At 66.2% G+C, this 14,600-nt stretch overlaps 1 protein-coding gene across 1 annotated transcript; it reads left to right on the forward strand.

The window, feature by feature from the left end:
- The first annotated feature begins 6,875 nt into the window (after positions 1-6,875).
- Positions 6,876-14,600, forward strand: TFAP4 (transcription factor AP-4). Its single transcript, XM_080354254.1, has 7 exons — positions 6,876-7,079; positions 11,020-11,185; positions 11,704-11,802; positions 12,335-12,505; positions 12,756-12,893; positions 14,104-14,262; positions 14,380-14,600. Exons 1-7 carry the CDS (start codon positions 6,991-6,993, stop codon positions 14,572-14,574), a joined length of 1,017 nt encoding a protein of 338 aa, XP_080210380.1. The 5' UTR covers positions 6,876-6,990; the 3' UTR covers positions 14,575-14,600.

The raw sequence follows: 14,600 nt of genomic DNA on the forward strand, positions 1-14,600 counted from the left end.
CTCGTCCCCTCCCCAAACTGCCACCCCCACGGCTCGGCCGCCACGCAGATGTCTGAGAACAGGCAGCTCAGTGCAGCAGTGAGCGCCAGAGCCCGGCCCACGGCAGTGCCCCCTCAGCCCCCTGCATGGCCTGGGGCAGGGTGGGGGAGCCAAGGGGCCATGCTGGGGGACACGGCGCACCCAGCACACGTGGCAGTGGGGGCCCCCCCATTCCCACCCCACCCCGCCCCGGGGGGCCTGGCCCCCGCCCTGTCCCGCCGGTGGGGCCCCCCTGCGCTGGCGGGGGTCCAGCCCGGCTCAGACGCTGAGGAATGCGGAGGAGCCGCAGGGGGTGTGGGGCTGGGCCAGGGGGGTGGGGGACCCCCCGCCTGCACCCCCCTACAGCAGTGCCACCATCCTGGTCATAGGGCTGGCCCCAAGCAGGGGGGTACCTGTCCCAAGCTCCCATAGCCAGAGGAGCTGCCTCATAGCAGGCTCCCCTACCCTGAGCGGGGGACATCTCCCTAAGCCCCCTATAGCCATGGGGCCTGCCCCATAGCAGGGTCCCAGCCCTTGTGGCAGAGACACCCTCTTGAGCCCCACAGCCATGGGGCAGGCCCCATAGCAGGGTCCCTGTCCCCCCAGGGTGTCCTCACTCTGAGCCCTCCATGGTCCTTGGTCTCCAGCCATCCCCCATGTGCCCCACAGGTTGGTGGCACAACTCCAGGACAAACAGAACAGGGGGCAGCACCCCATAGCTGGGAATTCAGAGTGGGACAGGTCCCCAGCAGCCCCCCAGAACCCCAGAACTGAGGATCCCACAGCAAGGCTGGGGAAGGCAGCCAGGCTGGTCCCGCCGTGGTGGCCATGCCTCCATGTCCTCAGGGGACGGAGTTTGGGGGGTCCCAGGGCAGGCGGTGCCGGGCCGGGGGCCACGGCCAACCCTGGGCAGGGCGGGTGGGAAAGGGGCCTCCGGCCGCTGACGCCAGGGCTCCCAGCGCGGCCGCGGGCAGGTGGCAGCTGCCAAACCACGCGGCCCCGCCGGCGCTCCTGGGAACCAGGGCGCCGCGGGGGCCCCACCGGGATGGGGACAAGCCCCGCAGTGGCTTGGCCGGACACCCCAGCACCTGCGGCCCCCATGCGAGGCCCCTGCCAGCACTACCCCCCCCCCCCCCCCCCATCAAGGCCTCTCCTGCCCGCGCCAGGCACTGCCAGCCCAGCCCCGCTTCCCCTCCGGCCGCCCAGCGACCCCCCCTGTCACGCCAGTTCAAACCAGTCCGGCACGGCACTGGGCCCAGTGGCTTCCCAGTCCGGGGCGGGGGCTGCTGGGACGGAGCCCAGGCGCGGGAGGAGCCCCCCCAGTTCCGCCAGCCAGGCTGGGTGCCCCCAGGGGCCACCGGGCCCCCCATGCTGCCCAGCAAGCCGGCAGGGCTGGGGGACCCAGGGTGACCCCAGTGCAGCCGGAGGGGTGCCAGGGCTCCGGGCCACCCTGCTACTGGCATGGCCAGGGTGTCCTGTCTGCCCCCCCTGGCCCAGCTGCAGCACAAAGCCTGCCAGGAATAGCGTGGCCAAGGGGGGGCCGTGGGGCAGAGACTTCCCGGCGCGGTGTGCTCGGGGATGGCGGCAGCGAGGGACGGCAGTGCTGGGCTCGCGCTGCCCCAAGAGGGGACAGTGACCCCAGGGCTTGGCGAGCCTGGAGCGGTGCCAGTGCTGAGGGAAGGCAGGCAGGGCTCATTCCCCCCACCGCGGCAGCACGGTGCTGCCGGCACTTGGCAGGACTGGCAGCAGCACGAAGGTCGGGCAGCCCCGGGAGCCCCCCATACCAGGACGGGGTGGGGGTGTGGTTTGCAGCATCTGGCCCTGCTGCCTGGGTCACCATCCCCAAAGCCGCTGGCAGGACATGGGTCACCACGGGACCCACTGGCTCTTCTTATCCCACTGGGACGGTGCTGGCACTGCCACCCCTCACCAGAGCCCACTGGTGCCTTCCGGGGTGGGGGGGGGATGGGGTGCACATCCTACTTGTGGCCCAGCACCCACCACCCTGCACCACCCAGGGTGATGGCAGGCCCCCAAAATGTCTCCAGAAGTCACCATGGCTCTGTCCCCTGCTCCCCAAGCCGAGGCCAGTGCCATGGTCCCCACTCCCCGGGCGCGTAGTGGCCGTGGGGACCCCAGCAGGGGGCTGAGACCAGCTCACTCCCCGGGGGAGCAGCCCCACAGCAGTGCCACCGGCATCATGCACCCCACCACCCCTGCACAGGGACACGGCTGGACCCGGCGGCCACACAAGTGGGGCCGGTCCCCAGGCGCTCAGTGGATCAGACCCTTGGGTTCAGCAGCCACATGGGCCCGGGCTGGGGGGACAGGGGAACCCCAGGTTGGGGGGGATGTGGTCACAGCAGGGTGACACAAAGGCACGAGGAAGGGGAGGTGGCCACTTGTAGAGGGTTTTCTCCATGAAGGGCAAGGGACAAGCCCCTGCAGCAATGGTCAGGGACACGGAGGACAATTTTGGCAGCCCTTGGCCCCTGCTGCTGGGTGCCTCAGGGAAGAGGTCACCCAGCCAGGCCCCCAAAACCCCCCAGTGCTGGCACAGCCGGGGCTTGGCCACCCCACACCTCAGCCCCACGAGGCCATGGGACCATAGCCGCCCATGATGGAGACTAGGGGTGACCAGTAGCTGATGAGTGGTGGCACTTGGCCAAAGCTGTCCCTTCGCCCTCGCAAAACGGTGAGGACACCAGCGTGGGTCCATGCGGGTGGCCGTGCCCCGGTAGAGCCATGGAGCACGTCCACACCGCAGCCCCCACCCCGTGGCCAAGGTCAGGACACCCACCTCGGGTGCAGGGGGACAGTGGGTGACAGCCACCCCCCCAGGCATCCACTGGGCAGTGGGGGGGTCCCCCTCTCTGCACACCCCCACCACCCTCCTTGTGTTCCCCCGGAGAGCCCCGAGCTCCTGCCGCACCCCCACACCCTCCCCCGTGCCCCGGGGCTGCAGCGGGGCCATGTCCCCCACCCCAAACCGCTCCCCACAGCAGGGGGGATCTGCAGGTGCCGAGCCAAGGGAACCCCCCCGCAGCCCCGGGGCAGGGTCCCGGCGCTCCCCCCAGGGCGGGGAAGGGGCTTCCCGGAAGGGTGTCCCCCCCTTGGTGGCATCATCCTCCTCCTCTTTTCCCCCGCGCGGGCGCGGTGGCGCGACAAAGCGCCGGTCCCCGGTGCGCGATCGTACCTGCGGCGGGGGCTCAGCGCCGGCGGCGGGTGGGGAGCGGGGCGGGGAGCGGGGCTTGGCGGAGCGGGCCCCCCCGCTGCCGGGCCGCCGGGCCGCTCCGCCACATCTGCAGGGGCTGGGGGCGGGGGCGGCGGCGACGCTTTGCCCCCCCCTCCCCGGTCCCCCGGGCGGCGGCGGCGGAGGGCGGCGGCGGGGCGGGGGCTCTGCCCGCCGTGATTTATGGCCACCCCGCACCGACCGGCCCGGCCCCGGCTGCGGGCGGGAGCTGGGCGGGGGCCGGGGCCGGCCCCTCCCCACCGCGGGGGGCACCGGGGGGCACGGCGGGGGGGGGGGGGGGGCGACACCGGAGGGGGAGCCCCGCCCCGTTGGGGGGACACGCAGGGACAACCCCCGCCCGCGCAAGGTCACCCCGGCGCTGCGGCAGAGCCGAGCCCCCCCCCGGGTGTGTCTGTGTGTCTGCGTCCCCCGCCCGGGGACGTGGCGGAGCGGGGGCGGGGGTGGGACCCCCGACGGTGGCGCAGGAAGCGGGAGGTGGCGCCCACCGGAGCGGCCTCCCCCACCTCCCGCACCGGGGATGGCGGGGGGTGTCACACCGGGGGGGGGAATCCCCCTCCCTGCAGGCACTGCGCCGCCCGCCGCGTGACGTCACAGAGCGCAGCTGGCGTCACTCCTGGCGGGGGCCTCCGTATGACGTCACCCCCGGGGGGGTTGTCCCGGGGCGCCGGGGCCGCGGCTCCTTCCGGCGGCAGGATGTGGCGGGGCCGGCCCGGATGCTGCAGCCCTCACCGGGGGGGGAACTCCCTCCCCGGGGCCCGCGGCGGGGGGGGAAGGCTGGCCCACGCGGGTGGCCGGGGACACGCCCCACCAGTGGGGATTTTGCGGGGGGGGGGGGCAGCTGCTTTGTCCCCAACAGCCCCGCCACAAAGCGGAGGGGACATGAGTAGGGGGATAGCACGCTCCTACACGGTTGGTTGAAGTCATACACCACTCGTGAGGTTTTTTTGGGGGAGGAAGCCCCTGTGTCCCCGCCACTCCCGCCACAAAAAGGGGGGACACACGTGGTGGGGGGCACCACTCACGCGGGTGGCCGAAGCCACACCCCACCCGTGTTTTCTTTCAGAGGGGGCGGATGCAGCTGCTGTGTCCCCAACAGCCCCGCCACAAAATGGGGGGACACAGGGGGGCAGCACTGTCCCGCTCGGGTGGCTGAAATTACACCCCACCCATGTTTATTTGCGGGGGGGGGAAGCTGCTGTGTCCCCAGCAGTGACCTCCTCTTCCTCCTTGCACCGATGGTTGCAGAACAACTGCCACCTCGTTTTCATCTTTTATTCCCTGAGATTTTTTTCCTAAAAAATGGGGGTGTGGGGTGTGAACATCAATGTCAGTGCTTCCCCCCAAAAAATAAAAATGGAAATGAGCAGAGGTGTCTTTTGGGGGAGTGTGAGCAGCGGGGGGTGGGGGGGGATTCGATGCCCACCTTGGTGGCGGTGGCCCCGGTGGGGACGGGGACACACAGTGGTGACAGGGTGGCCCAGTGTCCCCAGCCTCGCTTCTCTTCAGGCTACCAGAGCCCCTTCACTGGGTGCCAATGTCACCCCGCTCCTCCCATCCCAAAGTCCTTCCCGATGGGGTGCACGGAGCCCCCACCCCTGGGACATCCTGCCACACACAGGCAGCAGGCAGGGACAGCTGCTGGCACGGGTTTGGGGCTTGGCAGCAGTGTGGGGTGTTCAGGGGGTGGCAGGGGAGCACGTGGGATGATGGGGGGTGGGGGGGGACCATGACAGGGGTACGCCTCAGCCCCCCACGGTGAGACCTCCCGCTGAGGGATGGGCAGGGGGCCCAGCGGGGACAGGCAGGGACCAGGCAGAACCTGTCCTGCCAGCTCCTGGGCGGGGCTGGGCTGGGGGTGCTGGTGGGGGGTTGTGCCCCCCTGTGCTGCAGGGCTGAATCCTGCCCACCCAGGGTGGCAGGCCACCTATAGTCCCCCCACCCCATGCCCTCGATGGCTTGCTCTGTCCCTGCTCCAGTGGCCCTCGCTGGCCCTGGCCCCACACAGGCAGTGCTGGAGGGGGCTTAGGCAGGGGGCAGAGGGGATCACCTGGCCCCCCTGCAGAGCCTGGCGGGTCCCTGAGGTCCTGCATGTCCCCTGTCAGCCCCCTCCCCTGGCTCCCAGCCTCCAAAGCCCCTTGATGAGCACCCATGGTCCCTGCCAGGCCCCAGAGCCCCCTTGCCAGCCCCCAAAGCACTCTGCCAGCACCCGTGGCCACTGCCAGTCATGTCACCCCTGTCACTGCCAAACTCCTGAGCCCCATGGCAGCCCCAAGGCTGCTGTGACCTCACTGGCCCCTTCCAGTCCCCAAAGCCTGTTGTGACCCACAGCAGCATCCATCATCTGCCCCCTGAGCACCCCACGCAGCAGGGCCAGACTCCATGGCACACTGTGGGGCAGAGCCATGGGGCAGGGCCAGGGCAGAAGAAGGGGCACAGCACCCTGGGTTGAGGGGGTGATGGAAGTGGGGGCTGCCAGGGACAGGGATGGGATGAGGATATAATGAGGTGGGATGGGACAGGATCAGGATAGGATCAGAAGGGTAGAATGGGATGGGACAGGGATAGGACAGGCCAGGATGGGGTAGGGTAGGATGGAGTGGGATGGGGATTGGGCAGGATGGTATGGAATAGGATAGGATAGGATAGGATAGGATAGGATAGGATAGGACAAAATGGGATAGGGATAGGATGGGGTGGACATGGGACAGGACAGGATGGGACAGGATCAGACGAGGTTTAATGGAATGGAACAGGATGGCATGGGGACAGGATGGGATAGGAACAAGACAGGGATAGGAATGGGATAGTATAAAAAAGGATAGGATGGATAATGGGATGGAGATAGGATAGGGCAGGATGAGATGGGACAGGATGGGGATAAGGCAGGATTGGATGGAAACAGGACAGATGGGGTAGGATGGGACAGGATCAGATGAGGTTTGAGACCATGGAACAAGTTGGGATGGAGATAGGACAGGACAGGATGGGATGGGAACAAGTTGAGTCAGAATGAGATGGGATAAGTTTGGATAAGATGGCACGGGGACAAGACAGATCAGGATGAGATGGGACAGGACAGGGCTAGGGTAGGATGGGATGGAATGGGGATAGGATGGGATGGGGGCAAGGCAGGTCAGGTCAGGATAGGGTAGGATGGGATAGGATAGAGGAAGATGGGATGAGGATAGGATGTGATGGGTGTGAGATGGAATGGGGACAGAACGGGTCAGGATAGAATGCAATGGGATAGGACAGGGTAGAATAGGATGGGGACAGCGATGGATGGGTAGGGTTGGGGTCACAAGAAAATGGGATGGGGACAAGGCAGGTCAGGACGGGATGAGATAGAGCTAGGGCAGGACGGGATGGGATGAGGTGGGATGGGGACAGGGCAGGATAGGATAGGATGGGGACGAGACAGGTCAGGTCGAGAAAGGATGGGACGAGAAAAGACGGGACAGGAGCACCCCCGCGTACCCCCGCGTGGGAGGTGGTGCCGGGGATCGCTCCCTCTCCCTTTCCCCCTCCCCGCGCCGTCCTTTGTTTACATGGGCCGGTGGCTGGCGGAGGCGGCGCCGCCGGGGGCGGGCGGGCGGGCGGGGGGAGGCGGCGGGCGGGCGGGAGCCGCCGCGCTCGCACCAGCTGTTTCCCGCCTTGAGCCGCAGGCAGAGGCCGCCGGAGCCGGAGCCGGGCCCGGCCGCCCCCCGCGCCGCCCCGGCATGGAGTACTTCATGGTGCCGGCCCAGAAGGTGCCCTCCCTGCAGCACTTCAGGAAATCCGAGAAGGAGGTCATCGGCGGGCTCTGCAGGTGGGGGCGCGGGGGAGACGCTGCTGGTGGGGGGGGGATCCCCGGCGTGGGGGGGAAAAGCTAAATAAATGGCATTTTTAGGGCGGTTCTGGGGCGCACCGGTGGCGGGGGGAGCGCAGCGCGGCCGCCGCAGCCCCACCGCCCGCACGTGGTCCCGGCCGCGCACATGGGGCCGGGCGGCCGCGCGTGGCCGGGAGGGAGGAGGCGCCGCCCGCCCGCGCGCCCCCCGCCCCCCCGTCCCCAGGGGGGTGTGGGTGGGTTTTTGGAGAGGGGGGTGTCTAAAGGAGTCGGGGGGGGTCCGGCGGGGTGTGCGAGGGGGGGTGTGTGTTTACTGCCGGGCCTGGCCGTGACTCTGCAGCCCTCCCGGAGGAGGCGGGTCGTGGCCGGGGCTGCCGGGACATGTAGTGCGGGGAGGCGGCGGCACAAAGCCCGGGGGCACGGTGGGGGGGATTCCCGGCGGATTGGGCGATCTCCCCCAGCGCCGGGGAGGAGGCTGGAGCCGCGGGGCTGCTCCGAGCTGGCGGGGCCTGTCGGGAGGCGGCGGGCGGGCGGGCCCCGCCACGCCTGGGGGTGGCCCGGGCCCCTCGGGGCCACGCGGGACGGCGCTCTGCGCTGCGGGCCCGGGCCGGCACAGGACCCCCCTGTGCGCCGGGCTCCGCTGTGGGGCGGCCTGAGCCACCGGGCCCTGCCGCGCACAGGGGGCGGCCCGAGCCCCTGGGGGCCCTGTGGGGCTGCCCCGGCCCGCGGGGTCCCTGAGGGGCAGCCCAGCCCCGCCGTAGGGCAGCCTGCAGCACCTAGGCCCTGCTACACGTGTGGGGCGGCCCGGGCCCCTCAGGGCCCTGCCCTGCGGTGCGGTAGTGCTGCCCCACGGCCCTGCCCCACCTAGGGTGTGGGGCTGTGTCCCCATGCTGCTCGGGGCTGTCCGCACCTGAGCCTCTCGGGGGATGCGGCTGTGGGGCAGGGACCCAGGGCGGCGGGGCTGCTTGGCCAGGGTCCCCCGCATTAGTCGCTGCTGGTGGCTGTAGCTGCGGTGGGAGGGCAAGCACCGGGGACAGGGAAATGTGACTGTCCTGCGCAGGGCTAGGGGTCTGCGTGGGTCTGCGTGGCCCCACACCTGCCCTCGCCGTGGAGCAGAGCTGTGGGGGAGCTTCTCTGCCTTTGCACCACCCTGAGCTCCGGGATGCCATGCCTGGAGCTCCAGGAGCTCAGGGACACCTTTGTGAGCTTGGGGATGCCCTGTCTGCAAACTTGGGGTGCTTGGGGACACCCTGCCCGGGAGCTCAGGGTGCTCAGGGACACCGTGGGTGTGTACTTGGGTATACCCTGCCTGCAGCCTCAGGGTCAGCCTGCCTGCAAGCTTTGTGAGCTTGGGAATGCCCTTCGTGCCAGCTTGGGGATAACCTGCCTGTGAGTTTGGGGGTACCCTTCTTGTGAGTTCAGGGACACCTTGCTTGTGACCTCAGGGATCTCGGGGCACCCTGCCTGCACAGCTATGCCTCCCTGTGCAAACCGCACCACTAGTTGCAGGCAGCGGCAGACACGAGCGGCCAGAGTGGGACATCTGCCGTGGGCCTGCCGAGCCCCCAGCCTCCTCACCAGCCAGCAGCAGTGGTTCTGACGCCCCCGTGGGTTTATTTCCCTCAAGGTCCAGGCGAGTGTGACATCCCTGCAGGGCTGTGCCGGGGGCTGCCGTGCTGCAGGGGTGGGACAGATGAAATTCTACTTGCCTGACCCAAACCCCACAGCACCAGCATGGGACATTCTGGGGACTTCTCTCCTGTGCCATCTGCTCCCCCCACCTCTGTTCTGCCCCATCCTTGGCAGTGCTGGATGCCAGGCTGTCTTCGGAATCTGTGGTTTCTTTTCCCTCTTTCTGCATTTGGCTGTCACTTCCCAGGTCTCTTCCCAGGAAGAGCAGCTGGGGCAGGTTGCAGGAGGTCTGCCGGTGAGGAAGCAGGCTCTTCCTCCTTCCCTAGTATTTAAGAAACTGCTTCCGCGCTGCCCGGTCCTGGGCCTCTCCATCCCACTCCCCTTGTGTGGCTGCGGCTGGCAGTCCCACATCCTGGAGCAGCGCTCTGGCCATATCCCCGGCTCCACCAGGCATCGTTGTGCCTGTACGAAGGGACGGCATCTCTGAGACCTGCTGGGGTTTGATGCGTTTTAGGAATGAGTTTGGGGCTGGTTTTTGGCAGGAGCAGGGAGGTGAGTGACAGCCACCAGCAGATGGGAGCCCTGTGCCATGATCCTGTTGCAGGCAGCTCTGGCTACATCCAGCAGATGGCTGCTCCCCATGAGTGGGGCAGACCCCAGGCACCCATCCCAGCTCTGCACCTCCCAAGACACCCGTTTGGAGCTGCATGGGAGGGATCCAATGCAGCGGGTGCTTAGCACCCAGCACCAGCCTGCACCAGGACTCTGCCTTGGTGGCTGGGGCAAGCATCTTCCTGGCCCCCTGAGCTGAGCTGGGATTCTTCTTCGTCCAATTGGGCTGAGCTGTGGTCCTTCTCTATCCCACTTGGCCTGAGCTGGGAGCATTCCTCTTTTGCTTAGCTTGAGCTGGGATCCTTCCCCATCCCCTTGGGCTGAGCTGGGATCCTTCCCTGTGTGTCTCAGAGTCATCATGGTGTGTTCCCCAGTTACAGAAAGCAATGGGTGGCTTGGGAGGCTCTGGGTGCTGCCTGAGCACACAAGGGTGCTGCGAGCAGGGCTTGGCTTTGCTGCTTAGACCCCTGGGCTCGCAAGCCTCCATTGTTCTTCTGTGGCCTTGCCAGGAAGGCAGGAGGGCAGGTATGGCGGGACACCAGACATTGCTTTCCAGCCTGGTACCAGCAAGGTGCTGGGTGGGACAGTGCCATCTCCCCATCCTGGAGCTGTTGGCACCTGAGCAGGAGGCTGAAGCCCATCTTATCTCTCCTTACACCGGCAGCCTGGCACTTGTGTTTAGTCTTTGGTGCCGTGCAGCATCCCTAACGCCAGCAGCCTGACTTGCAGCTAGTGGGTGCTGAGTGCTTACGTGCACCCTGGAGAGAGCTGCTGCTGGGGGCAGTGGGGAAGCCAGATGGCTGGTGGTGTGGCAGGGACTGCTGGTCACGATGGTTTGGCATAACAGCCAGCTATCACTCTGGTGCTAGACTTACTAATTGCTGGTGCTGCCCACTACCTGGTGGCCTCACCCTCCCTGGGAACCAAAACCCTTGCCAGGATTCAGTCATCCCAACTCCCTGGGCTCTTGGAGAAGAAGTGGAGTGTGGGCGAAGGAGCTGGATCCCCACAGCAGTGGGGTTTGCTCGAAGGGCTGCTGTCCTGGACCCACACTGGTCAGGGGCAAGAGCCCTGCCATCTGCCGTCCCTGCTTGCTGCCGGTGGCATTGCCAGCTCTGGGAGGCATTTCCTGGCCCATCTGCGGGGCGAGGGCGCGGGGGGCGAGGAGGCGGCAGGAAGCAGGCGGGAGCTGCGGCTTGGGGTGGGACAGGGGCTTCTCTGCTGGGAGCTGTCATCTGGAAGCCATCAGCGGGGCGGGAGGGAGGGAGCTGCCTTCCTGGGGCCACACACGCCGGCTGGCCCTGCGGGGACCCAGCCGGCCAGCCTGCAGCCTCCCTTGCCTGCCCGGGAGTCCCTGCCGTGCCCTGCCTTCCCCTTGGCTCCCCTCGCCCAGACCTGCTGCCAGTGCTGGGCAGCCTGTGTCTGAGCTTGACAGAGCCGGGGGGCTGCAGCGGGGCCACCGTTCAGTTGATGCATCCCTAGGAGGTTTGCGCAGGGGGCTGGGGAGACCCACCCACCGGCTCTTATGCTCGCCAGCGCTGCAGCCATCATCTCCTCCGTGTTTACTGTCCCTTTGGTGGCTCGGCATTGTGATTGCAAAGCAAGGGGACGTGCGGTGGGGGTGAGCCGGCAGCAGGGGTTCAGCCCCCTCCTCCCTAACCCTGTGCCTCTCTTGCAGCTTAGCTAACATCCCGTTGACTCCAGAGACCCAGCGGGACCAGGAGCGGCGGATACGCAGAGAAATCGCCAACAGCAACGAGAGACGGCGGATGCAGAGCATCAATGCTGGCTTCCAGTCTCTGAAAACCCTCATCCCACACACGGACGGGGAGAAGCTCAGCAAGGTGAGTGGGACATCTCCGAGACTGTGGCAATACAGGACGCAAATGCTGGTCCTGCACTAGGAGGTTTCTGGCATTGCTTGTTGGGCATGACAGGGTTGTAAGAGTGATTTGTGGTATTTGTATGTGCTAATTTGGCAATGGAGGTCTCCTGGGGAGGTTTCTGCAGTGGGAGTGGGTGTGCATCTCAAGGTAGGTGTCCAGAGTGGGCTGGGTGCGTGTGACAGCACCCCACAGCCCAGGAACAGGATGGCTTGTGCCCAGGTAATGAGGTGGCCCCGCTGTGGAGGGGAGCAGGGTGAGGAGGTGGCACACAGTAGCTAGTCGTGTTCCCAAGATTTGGGGACTGGAGATAGCACTGTGGTGGAAATCCCAGGGGAGACCCGGGGTGAAGCAGACCCTGGATGGAGACACTGGGGCCGCATGAGGAGCGGTGCTGCTGTCTCTCGGGAGCAGGAGGGTCCTTGGGGGGACACCGGAGCCTCTCCTGCTTCAGCATTCCCCTCCCGGCTCTCCCACAGGCGGCCATCCTCCAGCAGACAGCTGAGTACATCTTCTCCCTGGAGCAGGAGAAGACTCGGCTACTGCAGCAGAACACCCAGCTCAAGCGGTTCATCCAGGTAGCGCCTGCCAGCGCACCCCAGGGACGGGAGGGGATGGGACAGGACAGTGCCAGCTGGCCGGGGTTGGGATGTCGTCGCTATTCCTTGGGGTCAGAGCAAGACTCTCTGTCCTAATAAGCAGGGGATGGAGATGTTTCACAGCCTCCTGGCAGGGCAGGGCAGCCTGGCTCAACCTGGCATTATCTACCTGGCAGGGAGAGAAGGGCTGGGGTCCCGTTTTCCATTTGGGGTAGCAGATTGTGGCCCAGTGGCAACTGCAGCACTGGAGTGGCGCAGTTGAACCACCCTGAGTGTCATAGTGGGAGCAGTGGTTTGCACAAGGCTAGCGGGGAGTGAGGACCAGGGAGGTGGACAGACACAGGAGCACATCCATCCTCATGCATCAATCCCATGTCCCTGGGGAGCCACTTCCCTGCAGGAAGCTGTGTTCGGGGGCAGCCAAGGGGGTGGCATCACCCAGATGTGGTCTGGTTGGTGGGGAGAGCATCAGAGCTGGTCCCTGTCCCCTGACACTGCATCCCTGCAACAGGAGTTCAGCGGCTCCTCCCCAAAACGGCGACGGGCAGAGGACAAAGACGAGGGGATCGGCTCGCCGGACATCTGGGAGGATGAGAAGGCCGAGGATCTGCGGCGGGAGATGATCGAGCTCCGGCAGCAGCTGGACAAGGAACGCTCGGTCCGCATGATGCTGGAGGAGCAGGTGAGGCCACATGGGGCCGGATTCGGCTGTGGTGCTGCTGTCTGTGGCACCGCGGTGGCTGGGCACAGGGTGGGCTCGCCCTCTAGCAGGATGTGCCTGTGGCTGTACTGGGGCGTCCTGGGGACACTGGCACTGCCATGGTGTGACGGTCCTTCTCTTGTGCTCGGGCTGCCTGGTGGGAGCTGGGGGTTGCTGTGCTGGGAGCAGGCTGGGCTCCCCACCGATGTGTCGGGGCTCTCTCGGCCGGCAGGTTCGCTCCCTGGAGGCCCACATGTACCCCGAGAAGCTGAAGGTGATCGCTCAGCAAGTGCAGCTCCAGCAGCAGCAGGAGCAGGTGAGGTTGCTGCACCAGGAGAAGCTAGAGCGCGAGCAGCAGATCCGAACCCAGGTGAGTCTGCGGATGTTGCCTGGGCTGTAGTGCGACTGTGGGGACACCCTGGCAGCTGCCCACCCCCCAGGCAGTGAAATACAGGGGGTCAGGGTTGTTTGGCAGTGTGCTTGGCACCTCTGGTCCCTTAGGGATGGCTGGATAGGATAGTGATGTCCCAGCAAAGATCTCGCCTTTGGGAAACTGGGAAAGGGTCAGCACACAGTCACCGCAAGTGCTCGGGGGGGGCTGCACTTGTGGCCACCCTGTGTTTTGGAGGGAAACATGGCTTGGATCATTCCGCAGCAGCTTCCAGGCAGCTCCATTCCCCAGCACAAGGGGCTTTGTACAGGGAAGGTGGCTTTCTGGCGGGCAGGGATTCGACTAGCAGGCGCGACAGCACCACTGCCAGCGACTGGTGTAGGTCGTGCTCCCTGTGCCGGAGTGGGTGGTTTGCATGAGTGGGGAGTCCAAGCCCATCTCTGGGGGTTCATCTCTTACTGGGTGACTTGTGCTGAGTTTTGGGGACCCCCAAACTGCTCCCAGCCACCTACCAGGTTGGGAACGGGAAGCGGGCAAACTGGCAGGCAGGACTGCAGGACAGGAGTCTTCAGCCTTTTCCCCGGCACAGCTGGTGTCTGCCGACGGTGGGGGGAGCCTTACACCAGCCCAGCACAGCGGGCGGCGAGTGTGCTGCTGGCACCCGGTCCTTGCTCGCTGCCGCCCTCCAGCTCCGTCTGGGGAGCTTCAAAGGGAGGGAGAAAAACCATCTTCCTCCCTCCTCTGGTTTCTGTGGAGCTGTGTTCCTGCAGGATCCCCGCTGGCCACCTCCCAGGAAAGTTCAGCCTATTTTTAGGTGAACTCTCCTTAGCCTCCTGCTCAGGCGGATCTTCCCATCCACCGGTTTAATGAGGATCTCTGAGGGGTGCAGCGGGTTCCCAGCTCCACAGGTCAGGGCGATGGGAGGGCTGGCACTTGCCTCTGATGGCTTAAAAGCCCAAATCCTTCTCCCTTTGGGATACGGGGAATCCTTCATGTTCTGCTCTGCCAAAGCTAAGGTGACGGCAGCTTTCAGCTGGCATCCTCTCGCGTCTGTCTGGGATGGGTGAACTGGAGCAGCCAAGCTACTGCTTCAGCTTTTATGGGCTCTCAGAGGAGTCGGGGCACCACAAACAAGCGTGATGGTGCCCAGGTCCCTGCTGACCCAGGGGGCTTTTGCTTCTCTCCCCAGCTCCTGCCATCACATGCTCCCCCAGCGCCCACCCACCACCCCACCGTGATCGTTCCAGCGCCGCCTCCCTCCCATCACGTCACCGTGGTCACCATGGGCCCGTCCTCAGTTATCAACACAGTCTCTACATCTCGGCAAAACCTGGACACCATCGTTCAGGTAAGGGGGTGACCGAGGAAGATGGCGGTGGGGTGGGTTTGGGGGATCTCTAACCCCCCCATGGAGCATCAGAGAGGGCGACACGATGTCCTGACAGCCGGTGGTTGCCCTCGGCAGGCGATCCAGCACATCGAGGGGACGCAGGAGAAGCAGCTGCAGGAAGAGGAGCAGAGACGTGCCGTCATCGTGACGCCGGCGCGTGCCTGCCCCGAGCCCTCCGCCTCCGACACCGCCTCCGACACCGAGGGCGACGACAGTGACTCCATGGACCAGAGCAAAGAAGAGCCCTCGGGGGACGGGGAGCTGCCCTGACACCCCCCGACCGGCAGCTGGGGAGG

The sequence above is a fragment of the Nesoenas mayeri genome (assembly GCF_963082525.1).
Source record: "Nesoenas mayeri genome assembly, chromosome: 15".
Classification (NCBI taxonomy): domain Eukaryota; kingdom Metazoa; phylum Chordata; class Aves; order Columbiformes; family Columbidae; genus Nesoenas; species Nesoenas mayeri.

What these genes read in the sequence shown, in the direction of transcription:
- TFAP4 (XM_080354254.1), top strand. Translation starts at nt 6,991, where the DNA reads ATGGAGTACTTCATGGTGCCGGCCCAGAAGGTGCCCTCCCTGCAGCAC. An exon ending in AGCTCAAGCGGTTCATCCAG is followed by an intron (nt 11,803 to 12,334) that starts GTAGCGCCTGCC and finishes TCCCTGCAACAG; the next exon opens with GAGTTCAGCGGCTCCTCCCC. An exon ending in GCATGATGCTGGAGGAGCAG is followed by an intron (nt 12,506 to 12,755) that starts GTGAGGCCACAT and finishes CTCGGCCGGCAG; the next exon opens with GTTCGCTCCCTGGAGGCCCA.